The 22,120-nt window shown below is 40.4% G+C and overlaps 1 protein-coding gene across 9 annotated transcripts in view; it reads left to right on the plus strand.

The window, feature by feature from the left end:
• The window catches only part of LOC145441490 (uncharacterized), an 88,452-nt gene extending 68,238 nt beyond the window's left edge, over nucleotides 1-20,214 (plus strand). For 4 of the 9 annotated variants that reach the window (XM_080319364.1, XM_080319362.1, XM_080319370.1 and 1 more), the window contains 9 exons: nucleotides 13,119-13,261; nucleotides 13,327-13,409; nucleotides 13,470-13,577; nucleotides 14,808-15,055; nucleotides 16,761-16,922; nucleotides 17,445-17,551; nucleotides 18,159-18,281; nucleotides 18,348-18,486; nucleotides 18,566-20,214. In XM_080319364.1, coding sequence (XP_080175490.1) covers nucleotides 13,119-13,261; nucleotides 13,327-13,409; nucleotides 13,470-13,577; nucleotides 14,808-15,055; nucleotides 16,761-16,922; nucleotides 17,445-17,551; nucleotides 18,159-18,281; nucleotides 18,348-18,486; nucleotides 18,566-18,645 — 1,193 coding nt within the window. In that variant the 3' untranslated portion in view covers nucleotides 18,646-20,214. Of the gene's footprint in view, nucleotides 1-3,576; nucleotides 4,170-4,696; nucleotides 4,843-7,052; nucleotides 7,215-7,273; nucleotides 7,416-8,295; nucleotides 8,436-8,961; nucleotides 9,068-13,118; nucleotides 13,262-13,326; nucleotides 13,410-13,469; nucleotides 13,578-14,807; nucleotides 15,056-16,760; nucleotides 16,923-17,444; nucleotides 17,552-18,158; nucleotides 18,282-18,347; nucleotides 18,487-18,565 lie in introns of those variants that run through there. The other 5 variants (XM_080319363.1, XM_080319369.1, XM_080319368.1 and 2 more) reach the window with 3 other exon arrangements.
• Nucleotides 20,215-22,120: the final 1,906 nt, after the last annotated feature.

Below are 22,120 nucleotides of genomic sequence, written 5' to 3' on the forward strand. Positions count from 1 at the left end.
ATGAAATACACGGAGAGAATAGAGTCGGTCCTTTTGCCGACAAAGAATCGGTTGCTCGAGTTTTATTATAGTCGATTCGAGAACCTTTAAATGGAACAACTGCAACACAGAAGGATGTACTACCTGCCACAAAACAGAGTAGTGGTATTTACATTTATTCGTGCCACTGCGACAGTCGATATGTGGGTCGTACTTCACTTCGTTTGCAACAAAGAATCAGCCAACATGTGCCCAAGCAGATTAGAAAACCTGACATCAATGCTATTTCAGACAGTCAATTGCAGACCAGTAATCCTTTCTTGTGCGACTGTGACCAGACCATGGCATGTAACTCTGCAATAGGTCAGCACCTTCTTACGCATCCAGAGTGTGCAAAATCGTACAACGATAACAGATTTTCAATTCTTGCTCGTGGACTTAGTCTGTTCCATTTAAAGGTTCTCGAATCGACTATAATAAAACTCGAGCAACCCTTTCTTTGTCGGCAAAATGACCGACTCTATTCTCTCCGTGTATTTCATTAGTGTTGCGTCTCTGGCTATATATTATAGATTATTTGTATTGCACCATTTGCATTTTTGCTTAACGCTCTCGTTTTGTGAAATCTCTCGTTGTTGTTGCTATACCATTCTTACGGTCACACTACCTATTTCATCTTTACATTTCGAATTGCAATCTCCGTATTATACTGACGGCCACTACCGACGAGGGTCAGTTGATAAGCTTATAGTGAATAAATTGCGAATATGAATGTGTTGTTCGTTGCAATATTTATTAAGGTAGGCTACTACGCGTAAACTGCAGATCAGTGTTTCCCAACCGAAGGCCCGCGACGCATTTTCACGGGGTCCGCGAAACCTACAGATTTGCAAAATGGTTGATGAACTAATTTGTATATTTTTAAGTTAGAGAAATCACGAGGCAGTTTCGCTTCAAAAGTGCTAACACTTCAGGATTCAAATAAGCAGAAGCAGTCTGAGATGAAATATTCTACGGTGCAAACTTGATTAAACTTTTTCTTAATATATTTTAGCATGATAATGATAAGTTGTATACTTATCATAGTATTTATTTTAGTTCATTGATGGCGCGATAGCCCGACGTCGCGGCACATGCATTTTAAAAGGTTTTTATTGCTAAGCATCACAGAAAGTGAAATGTAAATGACTTAATTTGGACCGCGATTTTGATTTTAGATTGGCAACACGAGCAAATTTATTAATTTTAGTGCTGTACTTGGATAAACCGATTTGCGAGTGTGCCAGATAGATTCGCTCTTTGTATGTGTGTGTATACGTTTTTATATTTATAATATTTAAATATCGTAGAATCTTATTTGAAGGCAACGTGGCTATGATACTATCAGCATTGTGTGTCTTGGAGTTAAGCCAAATGTACAATCAGCAAATCTATGAACAGATCGGTGCTCACACATTTTTCTCTTAAAAGTTGCATTCATAACCAAAGGTGGCGTCCATCGGATGCGTTGCGCGATATTATTACATTCGCCACCATCCATCTTTGTGGAAACGAATTTCCGGCACTCGTTCATATCAAATCAACGGCGAGGATTCCCAAGGCGAGACCGTGTATTTCAAGAAATGCAGCTACAGAATTCGGTTTGAAACAATAAAAGTCTCCCCAATTTCTACATAAATAGTATGATGTGATTTTGAAGAAAAGTCATTTTATTGCTGTATATCACTAGCCTGCAGTTAATATTTACACAAGACAGATGATGGTTGCACTATAGTTGAACTAAATTTGAATTAAAACTTGGGGGGTCCACGGGGTGCGTGACGGTGCAAACGGGGTTCACGAAGACAAAATAGTTGAGAACCACTGGTAGCCTATATATAAGTGGTTCTCAACCGGGGTCCGCGAAGCATTTTCAGGAGGTCCGAGGAACCTATAAATTTGCAAAATGGTTGATAACCTTGTTTAAATTAGGAATATGACGATGTAGTTTCGCTTCAAGATTGCTAAAACACCATGACTCACATCAACAGAATGGGCGTCTGATATGATATATTCTACTGGGCAAATTCATTTTAATTGCCATATTGCCAATATATTTTTGATACAAACATATTTCTGTTCAGAGATGTTTTGTTGGGCTTTGTGAAAAGATAAAAAGGCGGAGTATAGTAAGATTAATCATGGTGACATCGACATGTTTGCAAAAATATATTACGTCAGACATAGATATATAGAGCTGCAGCTAAAGCGCATTGGTACATTTTTCGCCTCAATCTTGTGGCTGCAGTCAGAATACGGTGACTTTTGAAGAAAATGGCTGCTGCCATAAGGAGAGTTAACATTAGCCGGGGAAGTGCCCCTCGCCGCAAAGTCACACTAATATAGTAATTCAATTATGAATAAGCGTTATGCGATAGTTCTGCAAATGATCTCGCGTCTAAAGGTTACGGCGAATAACACATAAAATATTGATGGTTGAAAAATCGCTCGCAAGTTACTTGGTAAAGGTGTACCCGCTGTGACGACTAGAATCAGAAACAGATATTTTGCGACAGTGAGGTCCGATGTCGTCAAATGGCTATTTCAGGTGCAGGAAGAGCTATTGCCAAAGCCGGGAATTAATGATTTGATTGGGTGTGAGTGTTTCTAAACCATCTTTTGCGCTCGAACCCGTTGAGCTTTGAATGCAACCTCTCGTATCCCCTGTCCATTTTCAACCTCTGACGGTACGTACGGACCGTGGACATGAAATTGCACCAAGCGCGGAGAAAATTTCAAAGTTGAATAAATTGACCTAGAAAATATTCCGCCTTTGTTGGTTTGCAAAATAATTTTAAGCTCTGGATAGCGTACAGGCATAATTCTACAATGCATGTCGTACCCCTTGGTTAGGTGCTTCGTGGCCGTAAGGGGTCAACGAACACCTGGTTAAGAGCCGCTTCTTCAGATATCGTCATACTGAGCCCCAATATTTTGTTTGTTCTAACTATTTAGGCGTAGATTTGTGATCGGGGAGAGAGGGAGAAAGGGAGATTTATTTCTTAGTGAACCGGGATAACAGGATAAGTACGCAAAAATGCACAAAACAAAAAGCACTAAACAAATATAGTAACGTGTAACGGACTCTGTAACGGTATAGACGGGTGCCGACGATATGATCCTTGAGATCTTCGTGTCGAGCCGTGACCCTGGAGATTATAAATAAGTATATACGATATAGACACACTGTTGCTTACTAGTCACGATGGTTTGTAAGAAATGGAAAAATGAAAACAACAGCAAAGAACACGGGTGATGACTTGATGCAAAGGTAGATACATCCGATTGGTATTTATTGAGAAGCAAGTCAAGGAACTCCGCCTTAAATGACGGAAAACTCATACTTTTCAGTCGCAGGGGCAATCTATTCCACACATCAATTCCAGCACGTTTCAAGTGAGGTAAAGCATTGTCGGAATTCTACATGAATAAGTTAAGAGAGCCACTGAGGCAGTGACTCCTGACACCTTTGTATTTTGACGCAGAAAAATTATTCAAGAGACCCGGAAAATCCCCCATAGTTACAAACGCATTGTCGTGCTTTTCCGTGCTTAGTTATTCAGTATCAGTATCCCGTATTTGCTACGTGATAATTGTAACTATCCTACCCTCTCGAGTGATATCCACAATAGCAGACCCAGCAATTCTGTCGTAACATGGCGAAGGCAAAGAAAATACTTCGTGGGGTTGGCGGGTTCGAAAAGTATAATAGTCGTTAAATGTGGAGGTTATACGCCCGATACGAAGCTATGCTGGCCCCTTTCCGGGTCTACTTGACTAAATGCGTTATGCTGGCGGACATATAGCATACCAATACTATGAATTGATAATATAATACTTACATGATAGTATGAAAATTGAGCTACGGATGGTGATACTCAAACTATCATATGCGTAAGCGCAAATTCGCATGGTAGGAGTGAAAATGACTCATCGGAATGTGCTTGTGACGCCGTCGAAGTATGAAAAGATTTCCTATTTCCCAACCAGATATAGTACTCGTTTAATTCCGTTATAAATAGCAGTGTTCAGTAAATCCATAACGGTTTTGCCTTACATTCATAGACCTATTATTTCGTTTCAAGAACATGCAACGATGTTTATAGTATTATTATCACACGCGCTGTTTGCAATGGCACTGGCGTTTACAGGTAAGGGAATATACGCACCTAAAATGCATTAGTGCAGTGGTTCTTGAAATTTTCAGACCGTGACCTAAATCTGAGTTTTGATGACCCAAGCCTCACACATCAAAAATAATACGTTTATAGCAACGTTTTTAAGGGCATATGACGTACTGACAACTGCCTAAAATGCCTAAAAAGACCGCGACTTACGAGAAATGCGGGTCAAACCGACGTATGGCGGGTAGGCTATTTCGAGAGTCAGTTGGAAAAACAATTATTTTTTGGAGTCAACCTAATGAAATTAGCCATATAGATATAAACTTCACCCGTTTTCTCGTCCGTTATGGTAACTTTTGCAGCCTGTGAAAAGTGTCGTTCTTTCCAGCTCACAGAATATGCTCACCGTAATTTAGGTATGGAGGAAGTTGAAAGTATAATTATTAATTAAATGATCTATTTCACTCAAATCTGAATGGAACCCGAACTCATCTAATTTGCCTTTGAATCATGCAATATAGTAGTAGTTTTATTATGCTTACCGAAAATTGCAGATTGTTCTACGCGTGATGACAAAGCGACCGTCGTTAAAGGGTTTTACGGATGGCCGATAACACTCAAATGTATTGATGACGTGGAAGATTTTTATGACTACGTGGGCAGTGATTCCTATGACTACGCCGAGTACTATGAAGTATCGGTAGGGTATATTTCATGCATGGTTTGATTCCTGTGTCATTTTATCATTTCGCTAGCCAAAGTCACAGATTCTGAATATCGTACGGACATAGGAAGTATGAAGCCTCAGTAGCTTTTGTGAGAACTGCCGGGTTTATCTGATGTTCAAATGAAACAGTCTGATCCCTTTCATTGTAATATTATATTGTGCAAGCAATCCATATCAAAGCTTTCAAAATAAAGGGATATCTCATATTCTCAATCTTAGTTCCAGTGATACAAGAGTACAGACACAACATACATGATGATACAAGAGCGATCAGTAAAGTGCAGAAATGGTCAGTAACGAAGTACTTCTACTTTTCTGAAGTACTCCAGTAGTTTTCCGCTACTTGCGTTAAATACTCCAGTAAATCTAATTTACCGCTACTTTTACTTCTACTTCGTATTATTTTGTGATCTACTTACTTAGTTATCGCTATTTTCAGTTTCTCAAGTAGAAGTAGTTTGATCCTTCAATCAGAAAGATAGCGTGAGGAATATCGGGGCTGTTTTCACGGAATACCAATATTTAGTTTTCATAAACGTTAAGTAACGCCCAAAATTATCGTCGGGCTTCGCGCAAAGTAGATATGGATTGACAAATATGTTTTCACGAAAGTATCGGTGAATATAACTTAAGAAGCGGGCTCCGTACACACGGCATTGTCGGCCATATGATAAGTTTCATTACAGTAAATAGGGCACATCAAAACGTTTGGTACTACCGTATCTCAATCTAGCAATTACCTATGATATCGTAATCGAGCAGCCCGAGTCGTGTCCTAATCTGGAAAAGTGGACTCCGACTTTTTTTAGCGTTAGATCTGTTTTAGCAGACCACCGTTGAAACTTTCTGGAAAAAAGATGTGAAATATAGTTTTGCGCTTCTTAGATGTAGTATTTGTATTTCTCTTTCAATTTCCAGTACCATACTTGAGTTCTGGTTAGTTTCAGTTCTTTTGTCTCGAGAACATACATGCGGAAGTAATATAAAAGCAAGTGTAGTAATGCCCGTATTTTCCGAAAATGAAGCTACAACATATGGTATTTTTACAACCTGACATATTTTTATTAAAGTATATCAGTCGCACAAAGTGTTACCACCCCATCCGATACAGCTCTTCCGTATTGCTCAATTTGCAGCTTTTGCCAGTCCATGCGGACGAATTACGAACTTTTTAGCAGCTACTTACCTACTTGACACAACAAGATAGCGTAATGGTTAGGCGTCCGGCTTCTTGGTCGGTAGGTCGTGGGTTCGATCCCCGGCCGGGTCAGACCAAAGACATGATTAGTAACACTGGTATCCATGACTTCCCTGCTTGGCGCTCATGCATTACTGGGATAGTATGGAGGGGTGGTGCATGACTTAGAAAGCCGTAAAGGCTATATCTGCACTTCCTTGTCCAGCGGCATATGCACATCATGCACTCATGGTATGCATATGCACAGATTGTGTGTATGTGTATGTGTATCATGAGTCGGTGTATATGCCGCAAAAACATCAAGGACAAAAATAAACTACGTCCTTTTGAGTATAGTTCAAGTCAGTCAATTCTACTTCTACTTCAAGTAGTTTTAGGTTGCTTTTGAAAGTTCTACTTATACTCGTATTTGAGTAGACTTGTGCGTCACTACTTCTACATGAGTAGCTTTCTCGACTACTTTGACCACCTCTGGTAAAGAGGAAATAACGTTTCCGGAGCCTGTAGACTGGACTATGGCGACAGTGTGAAGGAGAATTCGGTAAATATTCCGCATTATCATTTGATATTCTGCGTCTGTGTCGCTATATGAAGTGGTAACATTCATTTCTATATATAGGGTGAAATTGAAAGTGACAATTTCATTTAAAGCAACTAATATAATCGCAATCTTGCTCGGGGCGGGAGTTGCTTGCAACCGAGGTCTTGCTGTCGCGTCTCTAGCTCAACAGACCTTGAAAGCGATTTTAGATTTTATTTTCTAGCACAATGACCGAAGATTATTTCACTGGTATATATCTGCACCTTCCTTGTCCAGCGGCATATGCACGTCAAGCACTCATGATATGCATATGCGCAGATCGTGTGTATGTGTATCATGAGTCGGTGTATATGCCGCAAAAACATCAAGGACAGAAATAAACTACGTCCTTTTCTTTTCCTTTCCTTTCCTGGTAGTCAGTAACACGATTCCAACATTTTCCAGCGATTGGAATGCCACATTAAGGATCTTAAGAACGGCCGATTTCTTTTGAACGCCACGCAGAATATTTCTCTGGACAAATTTGACGATAACAGCAAGCCGCTTGAATATCTGGTTCAAAACGTAACCGAGTCCACACCGTCCAGATTCGAGATCATCATTAACGTGCGTAGATGCAATAGATACAGTGTTTGATGCTATAGTCTTAAAGTGATATGTTGCAGCGTAACGAAAGGTGCGTTATGAATCATGTCACCTTGCAAAAGCTGTCGTTGGTTGAGGAATCCTGCGAGGAAAATCGGAATCGGATAGCACAATACAAGACAAGCGTTGATCTTGATCAACTTTCAATTTTCCATTGTACAGGTAAGAGACATCATGAAATCATAACGTCGCTAAGACAGTTTAAGTGTCGCACCCTGTCAGTGGCATGGCATTTCCGATCATGCGTACATCAATAACGTATCACATACAGAAAGATAATCGCTGGTATTTACGTTGGAAAATCAATTGGTTGTGGAATCGAATTATCACACCTAGTATAAACTGTATATTCGTCAAATCTTCACCATTCATCGCTAAAATTCTGAACAGTGTTGCACCCTGCTTGGCATGTTATTCTTTGAATCATTATGTTTAAACTGTACGAATTATTATTCTCAAATGCTCTAAGTAGTCCTGTCGTATTTTCTAAGCAATCATCATTTATACAGTGCGCTCTAATCAGCGTATGTAGACAGCTAATATTTCAAACTTTGAAAAATTAGATTGCTGTCGGCAATTAAAATTGCTATGATTTTATCAAGCTTAAGTCAACTTGGTGAATTACGTCGAACTCTTGATTTAACTGTTTCCAGAAAATCGACGTCCCACGTTTTTCATAGATTAGGAATGTCGTCATCTGTAAATTCGATGACAGCTCTTCTGAGGACATGTGCATGTGCATGTCAAATGCATCGCCTTTCCTTTAAGCCCGACTCTAGCACGTCACTATGCTCGATATACAGTTGAAGTCATAGTTTGCAGGAAATTGTTGTAAATGGCACCGCAGTATCTTTTTGTGCCGGAAAACATAAGATAAGCTCACCGGGTTACACTCACGGACGACGGATACCCGGTAACCAGTGGTGGGATTCGACTTTTTGTCTGTTTGGGTTTTTGGTCATGATCAGTACTTGGTTTGACTTCTTCTATGCTTCTATGAATGTATAGCGTCATTGTTATTCATTTATATATTCATATGCAGTACCTGAAGACGATTTGACAAGGCCGCAGCACTTGATACCAACGAATGAATACAACAGTTATGGTGTCAAAGTACGTTGGATACACAATTGCAAGAGGACATTGTCTGACAATTTGACTTCACCAGGCGACAAAAAATTGGTTAGCTGAAACTAAAAATGTGCTTCATCTTTGTTAATATTGAGAGATGGTCGGTAACTACTTTTTCGGAGCGCTCCGGTCCTGTTTATCTACTTATGCAACTTACTCAAGATGTCTAGTCTGTGATTACCTCCAGGTCTAATTCAAACTGTTTTGAAGTCAAGCTGCTTACTTTTACGTTTGAGAATTTGTGAAGTAGAAACTTATGTATTCGTCAATTTCATAGGTGAAATTGCCACGACAACAGTTGGGCGCTGACCTCTATGGTGATAACAGATATAATTTTGAAAATTCAATTTTTATATTAAATTGAAAATTTTCCAACTCTAAAAGTTTCATATCTACTCGTTAGAATTGAGTCGAAATCGGTGTACAACTTTTTATAGACAACCTAACCATTTTAGCTAATAGACGCCAAAATTAAAAAAAAAACTATTTTTGAACAACCCTAATATACATATACATCAGTACCAACAATGACTACTTCGAAAACCTTTATTCAGCTCTTATTATTATTGAATTCCAGGTCATCAACAAAATGAAATACTTAAGCAACGCAGGTACGTATACTTGTGCCATCGAATACAATGGTATGAAAAGATATATCGCCCACTACAACGTATGCATAAAACGTGAGTCGTTGAATGTTCTGAATGCAGTAATAGACTAATTATAAGTACAATACCAAATTGTCGGAGTGATTATGAACCTACAAGTTGAGTTACATCGAATCCCGAAGGATAATAGTACAATTGCAAAATATTACGGTACGCGTAGGCGCCGACTTTTATTTTTTTACGAGGTGGCGAAGTCTTGTGACGTCATAATTGTTCCATATCGATGACGTCATTGTCGCACGAAAACGTAATTTACTACATGCCGCTGGAGTACGTGCAGAGATGAACCATCCGCGTGACGTTTAAATATCGGCCATGCACTCATTAATATCAAAACATGCAGTCGAGTTATTAAATGGAATCTTAAAACGGTACGATCATTTGAAGTGTAGCTGCGGCCTGCGGTACCAGTCCGTCCGACTGAATCTGCAGTCGCATCAATGTTATTCACGCGCAATGTACAGTGTGATTAACGAAATACACTACGCGCTGGGCTTGCAAGTAACACACAACAACTCTCGAATACTTCAAGCAGACAATAATGATGATTACAAACGCGAAATCGCGCAGCCAATCAGTAATTGTCTCTTGCGGTTTCTTGCTTCCCGTTGACCAACTCGCATCGCGGCAATTGTTTGATGATTAAAACATTGGTGCAATTCCCGATTTAAGTTCGCGAAGCGTTTCGGGAGTACATCGGTCAATTCGTTAATTCAATTTGCATGTCGACAGCCGCCAACGCATACTAATTGAATTACGTGTTGACGGCCGCACAAATTTCGTTCTACGGCCGCGTGTTGGCCACCCTTGGGCTAGAATTAATTCCACTTCCGGACGCATGCCGCGATCTTACCAATAGAAATCCACTGTCTATCTAATGCAGGGGTGGGCAAACTACGGCCCGCGGGCCGCATGCGGCCCGCCACACCGTTCTGTGCGGCCCGCGAGAGTCTAAAGAACCTTATTACAAATATTGATTAAATGCGTACCAAATGTCGAATTAATGCAGTTTCTTGAATAAACTTTTTCTAAGCATATTTCACCATGATAATACTAAGGCAGTGGTTCTCAAACTGAGGGCGCACCCCATTTGGGGGCGTGAAAGCATCTGAAAGGGGGCCCGAAACTGAGCTAAACTGAAAAAAATTTTGCGCTACGCGCGATTTACATCCCATTCGTCTTCATTTCCTAGTATTTAGTCTGAATTTCTTATTTATAAATCTCTCATCCACAGTCGTAACCTTCCATGCCATCAAACTATCAGCCCACGCAGTTTGAAAGGTTTCATCTGCTAAACATCACAGGAATCCTAAACGAGATTGACATAATTCGGATCACGAGTGTGATTTCAGATCGGCCATTCGAGTTTTAATTATTTCAGTGATGTGCATAGAAAAAACGATTCGTGCGTGTCTTAGGTAGATTCGTACTCTGTATGCGTAGAATTGGGGTATTTATTTGTTTGTTTTAGGGTATTCATGGTGTTTGTCGACTACTATGGTCATTTGCACCAGGCCGATATTCTTCTTATTCTCCGTAACTGCCGACTTATAGCACGGCCCACCTCTAGGCTTTTTGTAAGACACCGCTGACGCGGATGACGTGGCAAGAAGGAGCCTAGGTAAACCTACAACACTTAGGTATCGGAATTCGGAAGTCGACCTCGGTCGGACGCGAACCCGCACCCATTGGTGTTGCAGCCGCGGATTATATCACTGCGCTATCTATCGATATTTTATCTACACACCGTAGAAGCGTGTTTGAACCTAACATGGTTATGATGCTGTCAGATCCTGCTCAGAGATTTAAATTTCAATCCTGTTCTAAGAATCGGGACAACCGACTTTCATCGCTATAGTTTCGACAAATTGGTTATTTTGGCCGACCAGCCTATGAAATCTCGCCACTGTTTCTGACGCGTGTACGATATCATCAAAGCAATGTGTGGATTGTTGTAAATAAGCATACATATTATCTCCATGTCTTCACTATATAATCAAATACCAATATTGCGTTTTGGTTTATAGTCCCAATTTTATCTAGTGCGGCCCGCGAATGCATTCAGATGTTGAATGCGGCCCGCGAGCTCAAAAGTTTGCCCACCCCTGATCTAATGCCTAATAGTTTAATATTCAATAATGTTGTTCTCGATACGAGTACATCCAGCAATCAAGTTTATCGGAATGTAGAAGGTTCCCTGTTCAAACGAATGGAATAAAATCAGAATTTGTGCCACCCATAATCTTGTGATGCATCACGATAATAATGAAAGGAACACTGAAAAATGACTTTGTGCGACAATTTCGGAGTACGAATGTATCAAGCAGATAACAAGAAATATAGATGATGGCAAATGAGAAAGTGTGTAATCTAATCAGTATCGCCACGAATCGGTTTTGAGTGTGACGCCGTATTTTGTTTTCTCATTATATCGGTGTTTAAGCTGTATTGCTGCATTTCTCGATTAATGTCACGGGCAAAGCCTTGTTAGAGAAACGAATCTGCGCAGAAATGAATTCCAATTTGAAGGCACACACCAACCCATACCCTCCAATTTCGCGCTCCGATTACCTATCACGAAGCTAGCTAGCTCATGAATAGTTTTGTAAACGAATATGGATGCACATAATTTAGATTTCAGAAAAGCAGAACGTATATTTGGGCGCCTGGTCGGCAGAGGAGATCTAGGATGGTGCTCCTCAACACATGCTAGGCGCGTAGCCAGTCGAAAAATTCTTCTGGTCGTTACATTCAAGTATTAGCGGGAATCAATTTCGTACGTTAAAGTCTGTTTGCAGCGATTTGATGTTATTCAGTTCCGCAATGTCGCTTTTTAATCAATATGACATAGAACAATCACTAATTAGCGTAAACTCGACCGCATTGTCTCGAAACCAGCGAGAGATAGGAACCAAAGCATGCTGGCCCGAGACGCGTTAGTTAGGCCATAGGCCAGCAATGATATATTTCACTCCAAGCCTATTGCAGATGCTGTTGAGTAGCAAGCGATGATATCGTGTACACCAGGCCGAAGCCGCCAATGCATATTCGGTTTCACAGTTAAGCGATGATATAGTGTGAACTGGGCCTACTGCAGATGCGATTGATGAAGCCTGCGTCACCAGGCTTCATCGAGATGCGATAAATCAGGAGGCTAGCGACGATTGGCACGCGCACGGGAATGAATGACCTAATTTTGCGATCATCTCAGCGGGAGATCATCACAGATTCTTCTCGCTAATTCACAAGACGTTTCTCGCAAATCCGGCGCGCGGAACACTGATTACCCAATTATTGAATTGCAACTGAATATTTGAGTTAGAATGATCATTTCAAAATGACGGGGTTTCGCGTTTCAAATAGGGAAGTCCGACTTCCGAAACCCCCGTCGCCACGCACCCGGCACACGCGCTTATCGAAATCGAAGACGTCTCTAACGAGGTCGCATCGATTCGCCATATTACTAATTACTGGTCACAAATCACTTGGGCGTTTGAGCATTTTGTACGAGGTGGCCGCCTCCTCGTAAATATGGTCACGAGGTGGCTGTGCCACCTCGTAACCTCGTAAGTCGGCGCCTCGGTACGTATTGTATTTACTTTGATCTGGGCACTCGGCTTGCTCGTATCCCTCTGTCGCAAGTATATAAATTACAAACCTAAGGCGACACGCAGGAAAATTTTGCTTTTTGTGACTATTAACTTAGCGAAAATGCGAAATTACCCGAGAATGAATTATCAAACCGGCAATAGACGCACCTGTTCGTTTACCAAAGAAACCCTACTAAGTTTTCCTATTCCATGGCGCGCAAGGTCAGGCGCATGGTTCAAATCCGGCATTCCGGTGATATGGTGGTGACATCGATATTAGTACAGACATTAGCACGTACGGATTTTATCTGGCAGTGATAGAACGCAATTTATAGTGCTTGCATACCGGATCGCGAGTCTCCTTGCAAAGTACACGGTAGTATACCGCCTACCGACGTTTGTATATTACGTCGTTGGCAATGAACATTTTATTATCTCGCTATCTATGTAGATTCTGTAAATCTTTTTTGGTATAGCACCCACGCTCGAAAAATTGTCGGTCAAATGCAGCAACGCTAACGCGAATCCAGGAGGCAACGTTACAATTAAGTGCAATGTGGAGATTGGCGTTGGTGTCTCGGATATCGGCATTTGGATGCTTACATGGAGGTTGAGCAAGGTTACTTTTCCTACTGTGATCGTAGGCTACACGACGCATAATTATTCATCTATACTTCATTACAGCGGACAGACTCTGGTTTGGGACAATATATTTGTTCAGATAGCCAGATTAACAATGATACGAATTCGAGAGGGTCATGTGAATTGTAAGATGTGAAATGATCGTCTTTGAATGCCTTTATCGACTATTGCATCATCTTTCGCAGTAACAAACTACAGCATGAAGTCTCGCCGACCACTTGCTTCTATACTGTTCCTACCGATGAACAGCTGGACGTGCTCAGAACGAAATTTGCGTTTGTGTACCAGATAAGGTGAGTTTGGCAGCCTTTACTGCATTGTGTATCGTACAACGTTCATTGCGTGTCGTTGATGGGACAAAAATACTGGCACGAATGGCAAGTGTCAAAAGAACGATCACTCAATTATAAGCTGCGACTGCTTGCAATATTCACGCATGCATATGATACTTCAATAACTTCATACATGACAAGGAACCTTATTTACACCATACTATGCCGCAATTATTTACCCAGGTCACTGAGTTTAATATTTCATGTAACATTTATATACAGTTGGAAATTTATTATGATAAATGGCCCATAGCATGAAAATCCGATCCTAGATAACATATTTTGTCCGTGGCGCACAAGGCCGGAAACGGCTACACGCATCACTTAAATATCGTCATCAATAATATTAATGCACCACTGGACGAAAATTACACTTGCACGCGAAATCACAGCATAATTTTTTATACGACGTTCTTTTTCATTCTCTACTATAGTTGACGACGATTACCCCTGACGAGTGTCACCCAAAAATATTCGGGTTAATTTCAAAATGAATATACTATTCAATCTTGTAGTGAAGTTCTGTACCCCCAAGAAACTCTTCAGCATAATTTTTGTAATTTCTATTCTTCATTTTCAGTCATCTTCACCTGTGCGACCCTTACCAATTATTCATCTACTGAAATTCTGTAATCTGGCCTCTTCAAGTATTGCATACGAATAACATTTTGACTGTAGTACTGAAATTTTAAAAATGTATTTCAATCTCGCCATTTTCGTTTGGGGGCAGACTAGGTGACATTACGGTCGTATCGCATTTCCGTCATCAGAGCATCTTGATGGTGCAGGCGAGAAACGAAAACTCCCTTTTCCTCCCTCTCTCTCTTTATCTCTCTCTCTCTCTCCCCGGATTATGTGTGTATTCACCAGTTTTACTGTGAATGAAGAATATAATAGTAACACCATAACGAAAGCATTCTTGTCTTCCAAATTCGTCAAGTAAAGCGTTTGGATGAAGTCACTTCACCCTGCCCACCAGCCGTTTTGGACTGCACGGCGATGATATTTTATTTGGTCATGTTAAATTTTACTCATTGGTTTCCATCGACTCGTTCTCATAAGTTACTGAGGCAGGCTTTCTGATTTTGAAAATCGAATATCTTCGTAAGGCGTCCTTATTTCCTACAGTTTTCGAATTCCATTCTGTCTGTGGCTTTGACATTTTGACATTTGCCTGCTGATTTCATCCAGGAATGTGCAAGACCCGGATTTCGGGGCCTACGAATTTACTATTTGGAAATTGGATAGGCGTGAAACTGCAACAGATCCGTTCGAATTGGGAAGGAACACCCAGCAGAGGCTTCATCGAACACAGCGAAACCTCGTAATCCTATCTCTGGCGGCCGCTGGTGGTGCTCTTTTCTTATTTCTACTGTGGAAATGCCTAGGAATCGAGATCAGATGGATGTTCCACAAATACTGTAAACCTATCACGATCGGTGCGTATCGTCTATCGGACTGGGCACAATGATTCCAGTAGTGAGAGAAGAGTGTTTTAGAGCACTGCAATTATACGCACTTTATTGCTCATATAGTTATATTATCAGCGAGAATTATACTTTCGGTGCTTTTTCATACTAGGAAGCCTCGAAACTTTAATTAGTCGTATCACAGCATCCAAAGCATATGGTAAGAAGCTATACGCACGTAAGCGGAGATGACATTTCTGTGAAGCCTATACCAACGCACAACATTGTCACAGATCCCAATGAAGCCCAAAAACACCACCACAATATTTATGACCCAACATGGAATCGGTGTCTCGTGCACACCAAAGACTCTACTAACTACACACAGGTGTGACGCTGAAAATCATCTTGGCGCACCAAATATATTACGCTAACCGTAAGGCAGGGGTGGGCAAACTTTTTGGCGCGCGGGCCGCATTCAACATCTAAATCCATTCGCGGGCCGCACTATTTTGAATTGACATTATCAACCAAAAGGCAATATTGTTATTTAATCATATAGCAGTGGTTCTTATCGTGATATCACAAAATATCCTGGAGAAAAATCAGAATGCTAGCAATCCCAACGGATAGTTTGATGGCATTGAATGCTATGGCTATAGACGACAAAATTGTGAAATATTAAATCTTGACAATAGACAGAGCAAAAGGCACGAAGAGGAGGTAAATCACGCCGAGCGCGAAAAGTTTTTCAGTTTACCACGGCTCCGTGCCTCCTTTCAGATGCTTCCACGCCCCCAGTTTGAGAACCACTGTTATATAGTGACCGAAGAAATATGGAGATAATATATAAGTGGATCGTCTTCATCAGTAACCAGTTTGTAAAGAAAAAACTCGTGGACCGAGCATTCAACATCTAAATCCATTCGCCTGCCGAACTATATAACATCAGGATTATAAACCAAAATGCAATAGTGGTATTTGAATATAATAGTGGGGATGTGGAAATTATATATTTTTTTATTTAAAAGAAACCAACCATTGATTTGAGGTTATGGTACACGCGTCAGAAATATTGGCGAGATTTCATAAGCTGCTGGTTAACCTAAATATAACCAATTTTCAAAACTATAGGGATGGAAGTCGGTTGTCCCAATTCTCAGAACAGAATAAAGGTTTGAATCTGTGAGCAGCGATCTGTTTATAGATTTGCTGATTATACTTTTGGTTCAATTCCTGGACACACAATGATGTCAGCATCATATCCACGATAGCTTCAAAGATGCTATAGATTTTATAAATATAAATACTTCTGTACATACAGAGAACGACTCTACCTACAACACGCGGGAAACGGGTTTTCCAAGTACAGCATTGGAGTGGCGAATGTAAAATGACGCTCGTGATACGAAAGTCATTCCCATTTTGACCTTCTGTAATGTTTAGAAATTGAAATCTTTTAAAATGCGTGTGCATTGAGGTCGGGCTATCGCACCAGCAATGAAATAACAATATACTAGTCAGAATATAACTTATAATTTTCATTGTGAAATATAATGTGAAAAGCTTAATCGTGTCCCTGCAGAAATTAGATTTTTACTGCGCATTTCTTCAATATTTCAAATACGATTCTTGGGCCTTTCGCGGGCCGCACAAAACAGTGTCGCGGGCCGTAGTTTGCCCACCCCTGCCGTAAGGGGATATCTAATTCCATTAACGCGTGTTATGTGCACAGAAAAGAAGAAGTATGGAGCTTACTTAGCATACTACTACGACACGGATATGAAATTAACGGAATCGTCTGTTATGGAAGACTTCATCGGTCAGCTGCATGGTCACTTGCGAGAAACGGGATTCGCGGTATTCGACACTTGCAAAAACGAAGTCACTGATCAATGTAAGCGGAACTCGTTGTTGCAGTATTGCTTACAAAGTGGGCGAAGATTTTATCATTCCAGCGTCATCGACCCATTCCTTACTGTCCCACATGTATATTGTATATATAGTTTAACCAAGCAGTCCCATCGATTGATCATCTGTATACAGCCCTTTCAGCATGTTGTGGCATGGTCCCATGGATACTGACCTGTAATTATTCATGTAGGCCTACTAACTCGGAGAAAACCAAGAGTGACTTGACCTCGTGTGTAGACTTGGGTTTACGTTGTTGCTGTTTTACCGTATTGACACTAACTTCAGCAAATGAAAAGATTTTATTGGAAACCACACAGTATTATCCAAAACAAAACTATATAAACACGAAATCCGTTGACGAGACAAAAGTGCTGTTGGTTTACAATCATGTAGTCTTGTTATGACAAACCAAATAGAGGTGTTACACATTTTATTAGGGAGTACATGTGCTGTGCACAAGCTATATCTTCAGGTTACAGCTGCATCACGTTTTTGATGTCTTCAGGTAAATCGGAGAGCCTTACAACTATACTGAAAGACTGTCATCGCGTAATCATAATATTGACTCCCGAATATGTAAGAGATTGTTGGGGAGTACACGAGTTCTATCAGGTGAGAATTAAAAAATAGTCCTATCATCTGAACGGCACTCGATATGCAAGTATAATTAATACATACGTTGTGCATGTGGTTGTTGTGCGATATGCGACTGTCTCTTCACAAACTGATATTATATCACCCTACCGCATATTTGATGCAGTGAATATTAGGTGAGAATCGGATTTCAATGTCGTCAGAAATCTGCTTAAACCTAGAGATACATACACGTCAATGGATAGACGCACAAGCACACCTCAGGTTTGTGTTGCGTGTTCTCAATCAAACTGGTTGAGTAGGAAACAATATCGGTTAAAACGTTTAAGCAGTGAAGTGACGCCTAGCTGATTCCAATGTGATGACGCAATTTTCCTTGCTGTACGATATGCAGTGAACCTATATAGGATGATGACTGAACGCGGGAGCACATCACTAGATTGATCTTTAATACTTGACATTTTAGGAGTTTAGAATACAGAGCATTCCCAAACTTGTATCTTATCCTTAGTCAAACCATCATAAACTGTTTCTCTCGCTTGTCCATTGGATGTATAAACAGGTAAACACTGCAACAGCAACATAGGCCTAATACGCAATAAACATTCCATTTTAATGTTCAAAGGCTTGGAGAACCGAGATTCACAATGTGCGCGTCCGTATGATCTTTGTCATATTGCCTGAGACTATGTCTGTGATTCGTGATCTGCCGCGGAATCTACAAACAGCTTTGAGACAGGCCATAAAGGTGAGGCTTTTTACCCGAAACTATACTAATGCTAGTCATTGTTTATCCGTCCTTCATACGATGCAGAGGCATGATGTAATAAAGTGGAACGGATCGGTACCTATTGCGAGAACAATGTGGATGGAACTTGATGTATCGATGCCGAAAATAGCGAGCGGTGTTGGAACAGACATCGGTGATGCGCACAAATCAGAAAACGAGATCGGTAAATGCGCATTCGTAATTCGCTTGTACCAACATACTTTACGGTGATTGACATTGCCATCAATCCTTATTCTCCATAGACGCGTGCAGGGGAGATAGCTACGTGTATGTTCAATTAAAGCCTGCTGCATCGACAGAGACAAGTGCAAACCAAATATGAACTCGAAAGTTGGATTACTCGCAAATCTTCAACCAACCAAATGTCAACGCAAAAAGTGGGATAACTCGAGAGTCTTCTCGTGAAGCTATAACACAATATTTTGCAATCTCAATACAGAGATCAGCCGTTTCTTGTGAATTATCGAAGGACGATTGTCCTCCTATCATTGGATTTATGACACTACGTGCTAATATACATTAGAAATGTTAAGTCGCAACTACATCATATGTGTCTTCACTTTCCCCATTTTGTTGGCCTAATTTCGCATTTTGAATATGTATATTTCTACATGCAGTAGCAGACTGTCTATTCACATCGCCGGACCTATTTGAACTGCCTAAACTTGTTCCGGCATCAGGGTAAAGTTCAGCTCTAGGTAAATATGGACGTTGGTCGAATGCACATCATTATTATGACACAATAGGACAGACTTTCGATCCGATATCTGCACAAAGGGCTGTTCAAAAATAACTTTTTTTCCCGGATTCCAGCCATTCACTGATTAAATTGTCAGGTTACCCTAAAAAAACGCTGCACACCAAATTTGGTTCAATTCTAACAAGTATAGGACTCCTCAGATCCAATCAAAATTTTTAATTTATTAGGAAAATTATAAAGAAAAATTTGTAAATGCAAATGCACAGTGCTGACAAGGTCTCTGCGCACAGAAAATTCAAGTTGCGCACAAAAATTCCGAAGTGATGACCTTTTTTTAGTCGTTACGCACTGTTGTCCAAGGCTCTGCGCAGTAAGTTGGTGAGAGAGCGCAGACTCTTCATAAATTAGAGAGAACATTGCTGCGGAGTCCTATGCTTGTTAGAATTGAACCAAAGTTGGTGTGCAGCGTTTTTTAGGGTAACCTGACAATTTAATCGGTGAATGGCTGGAATCCGGGAAAAAAACTTATTTTTGAACAGCCCTACTGCACACTCAGTAGGGCCGGACATGTTTCAGGCCTAATACCTGATATATCTCATTGATGACTGGGACAGATCAGTACATATTAGAACATAAAGCATCAGAAGGCGTCAGCAGTGATTCTCTTGAAAATGATTATCTGGTTACACTGGTCTACAAATTTCGAAAAAAAGTTGCGTAAAAAATGTAATGATTGATGTAGGCTAATTTAAGGTTGCCGAATCCGATTCTGTGCTCAGAATTTCTCCATCACGTCAGATTTTTTCTGTATGAATTTTTCTCATTTTCATAAATTATTCAAATTTCGGTTTTCGTTAGTGACTTCACGGTAAGCATACAACAGCAACAGATCAAATATTGTTATTGAAATCATCTATCGTGAAACCTAGGTTGTAGTAGTAGTACAAAATGAGTGAGTTTTCGGTGAACTTGAACCCAGTAGTTCTTTATCCTCGTTCAATCAGAAGCTCTTTTTGACCCATAAAATTTAACTGGTTTACAAATTTCAAAAAAAAAATTCCCCAAAAATTTTAGTGAATGATATAGGCTAATTTTAGGTGGCTGAATCCGATTCTGTCGTCCGAATTTCTCCATCACGTCAGATCTTTTCGGTATCTATTTTCTCATTTTAATAAATTAATCTTATTTCGGCTTTCGTTACTGACATTACAGTCAGCGTACAACAGCAACAAATCAAATATTGTTATCGAGATCATCTCTAATGATGAAACGGGGGTTGTTGTGGAACAGAATACCTGAGTTTTCGGTGAACTTGAATCCAATGGCTCTTTATCTTCTTTTGATCAGGACCTATCTTCGACCCATAAATTTTCATCTGGATCCTATACTATTTTTAGTCGGTAGCAGTTATCATCTTCATATACCACTCTTCGTTTAAAAATTGTGATTAGTAGCTACGTACCTAATTTAGTTCCCTACGTTATCTATCTTTATACATCCGTCCTGCACACTTAATCGGTCAATGCATTTTGTGACAGCACACTGCTCTTTCGTAGAACGTAAAAGCTTGCAAACATTAAACATTGTGTTGTTGGTAGATTATGTAGAAGAGAATTGTTTACTCTGGTACATGACCCGAATATGTGGCCCTTTAAGACACCATTGTAGATGTGAATGGGATCAGATATACCAAAGCACTGAGACCGGAAGAGCGTATAAAAATCTGCGACCATCAATTACCGACGATATAGCTCAAATTGGAGCACGGCGAAGAGACGTAATTCTACTGAGATTAAGAAGCGGCCATTGCAGACTGAATCAACATCTGCATAAGATCCGTTGTTCTAAGACTCCACTATATGTCAGCAATGCAATGTAGAAGAATCTGCAGAGCACTTTTTGTTACATTGTGTGAGACACCAACATCAAAGGAGACAACTACATCATGCTGCGTGAGTGAGCCGAATAAATTGGGAGTTGAAAGACGTTCTAACAGATCCGACTATATTGGATAATGTTGTACAGTTCGTGATATCTTCGGGACGATTTTTATAGTATAGCTAATGTTTTATATTCATTAGTTGTATAACCAAATGTGTTGATGTCGTGTTTGTATATTGTCGGCTAGCTTCATATATTAAATGCGCATGCTGGTATAGCCTACTAATAGAACTGAGCGATGCTGTATATATTTGGATAATGCAAATTCATTGTAAAAACAAGTACAGAAGTGGCGCACAAAACTTGTGCCGTGATTAGCGCCACTATCACGATTTTATACTTATAATAATAATAATCTCCAGAAACCAGTGATGATGCAGCATACCACAAGGACTCTTCGCGGTGCCAAGTTCCCAGTAGCCAATTTAACCCGAGTATATGACGTCCAGATGGGCCATGACGACTCTCCGCGGCAATGTGACCGTATACTATATATCAGGGGTGGCTAAACTTTTCAGCCAAATTGATGGTCCACGTGGAATTTACGGACCATTGCGCGGGACACTTGAATGGTGCAACTTTATGGTCGTCCGATAGGATCGAGCCGGATTAGGTAACGGTGAAAACAGGACTTATAGTATACATTAAAATCGGTAACATGTCATGGTGACAGTTAATGTATGTATGACCTAGTCGCGCAAAAGGCGAGGATTTTTCAAAGATAATACATGAATTCGGTCACTAATATTGTTACTTGCCATTGTATACCACGAGGCTCAGTTTGCAAGGACAGGACTATTCGGCGCCTGGACATTCCAAGGTTACGGCCAAGGTGTCGTCGCCGACGATCCCACTGCGAGCGCAAAAGGAATTCGCATGTTGGACAAGTTCTCTAATAGTTGGGAAAATAGCTATAGACTTAATTCTGTGAATTTCGCGTAATTTTAAGATTTTATAATACGCCGCGAAATATTTTACTTCGTGGTAATAGACGGAGATCTACGAAAATGTCGCTCGCCCCTGGCTACGCCAATGCATCGGAACTGTTATTTTAGTCATCAACATCCGACATTCGCGGTCACGCCAATCAAATCTTGTTTTGACATTGCAAGTTCACTAGTGATTACCTGGGCAATTTATTTTTTATAATATAATT

This window comes from Botryllus schlosseri, chromosome 6, assembly GCF_051294905.1.
Source record: "Botryllus schlosseri isolate E-star chromosome 6, Bs_hap1, whole genome shotgun sequence".
Taxonomy (NCBI): domain Eukaryota; kingdom Metazoa; phylum Chordata; class Ascidiacea; order Stolidobranchia; family Styelidae; genus Botryllus; species Botryllus schlosseri.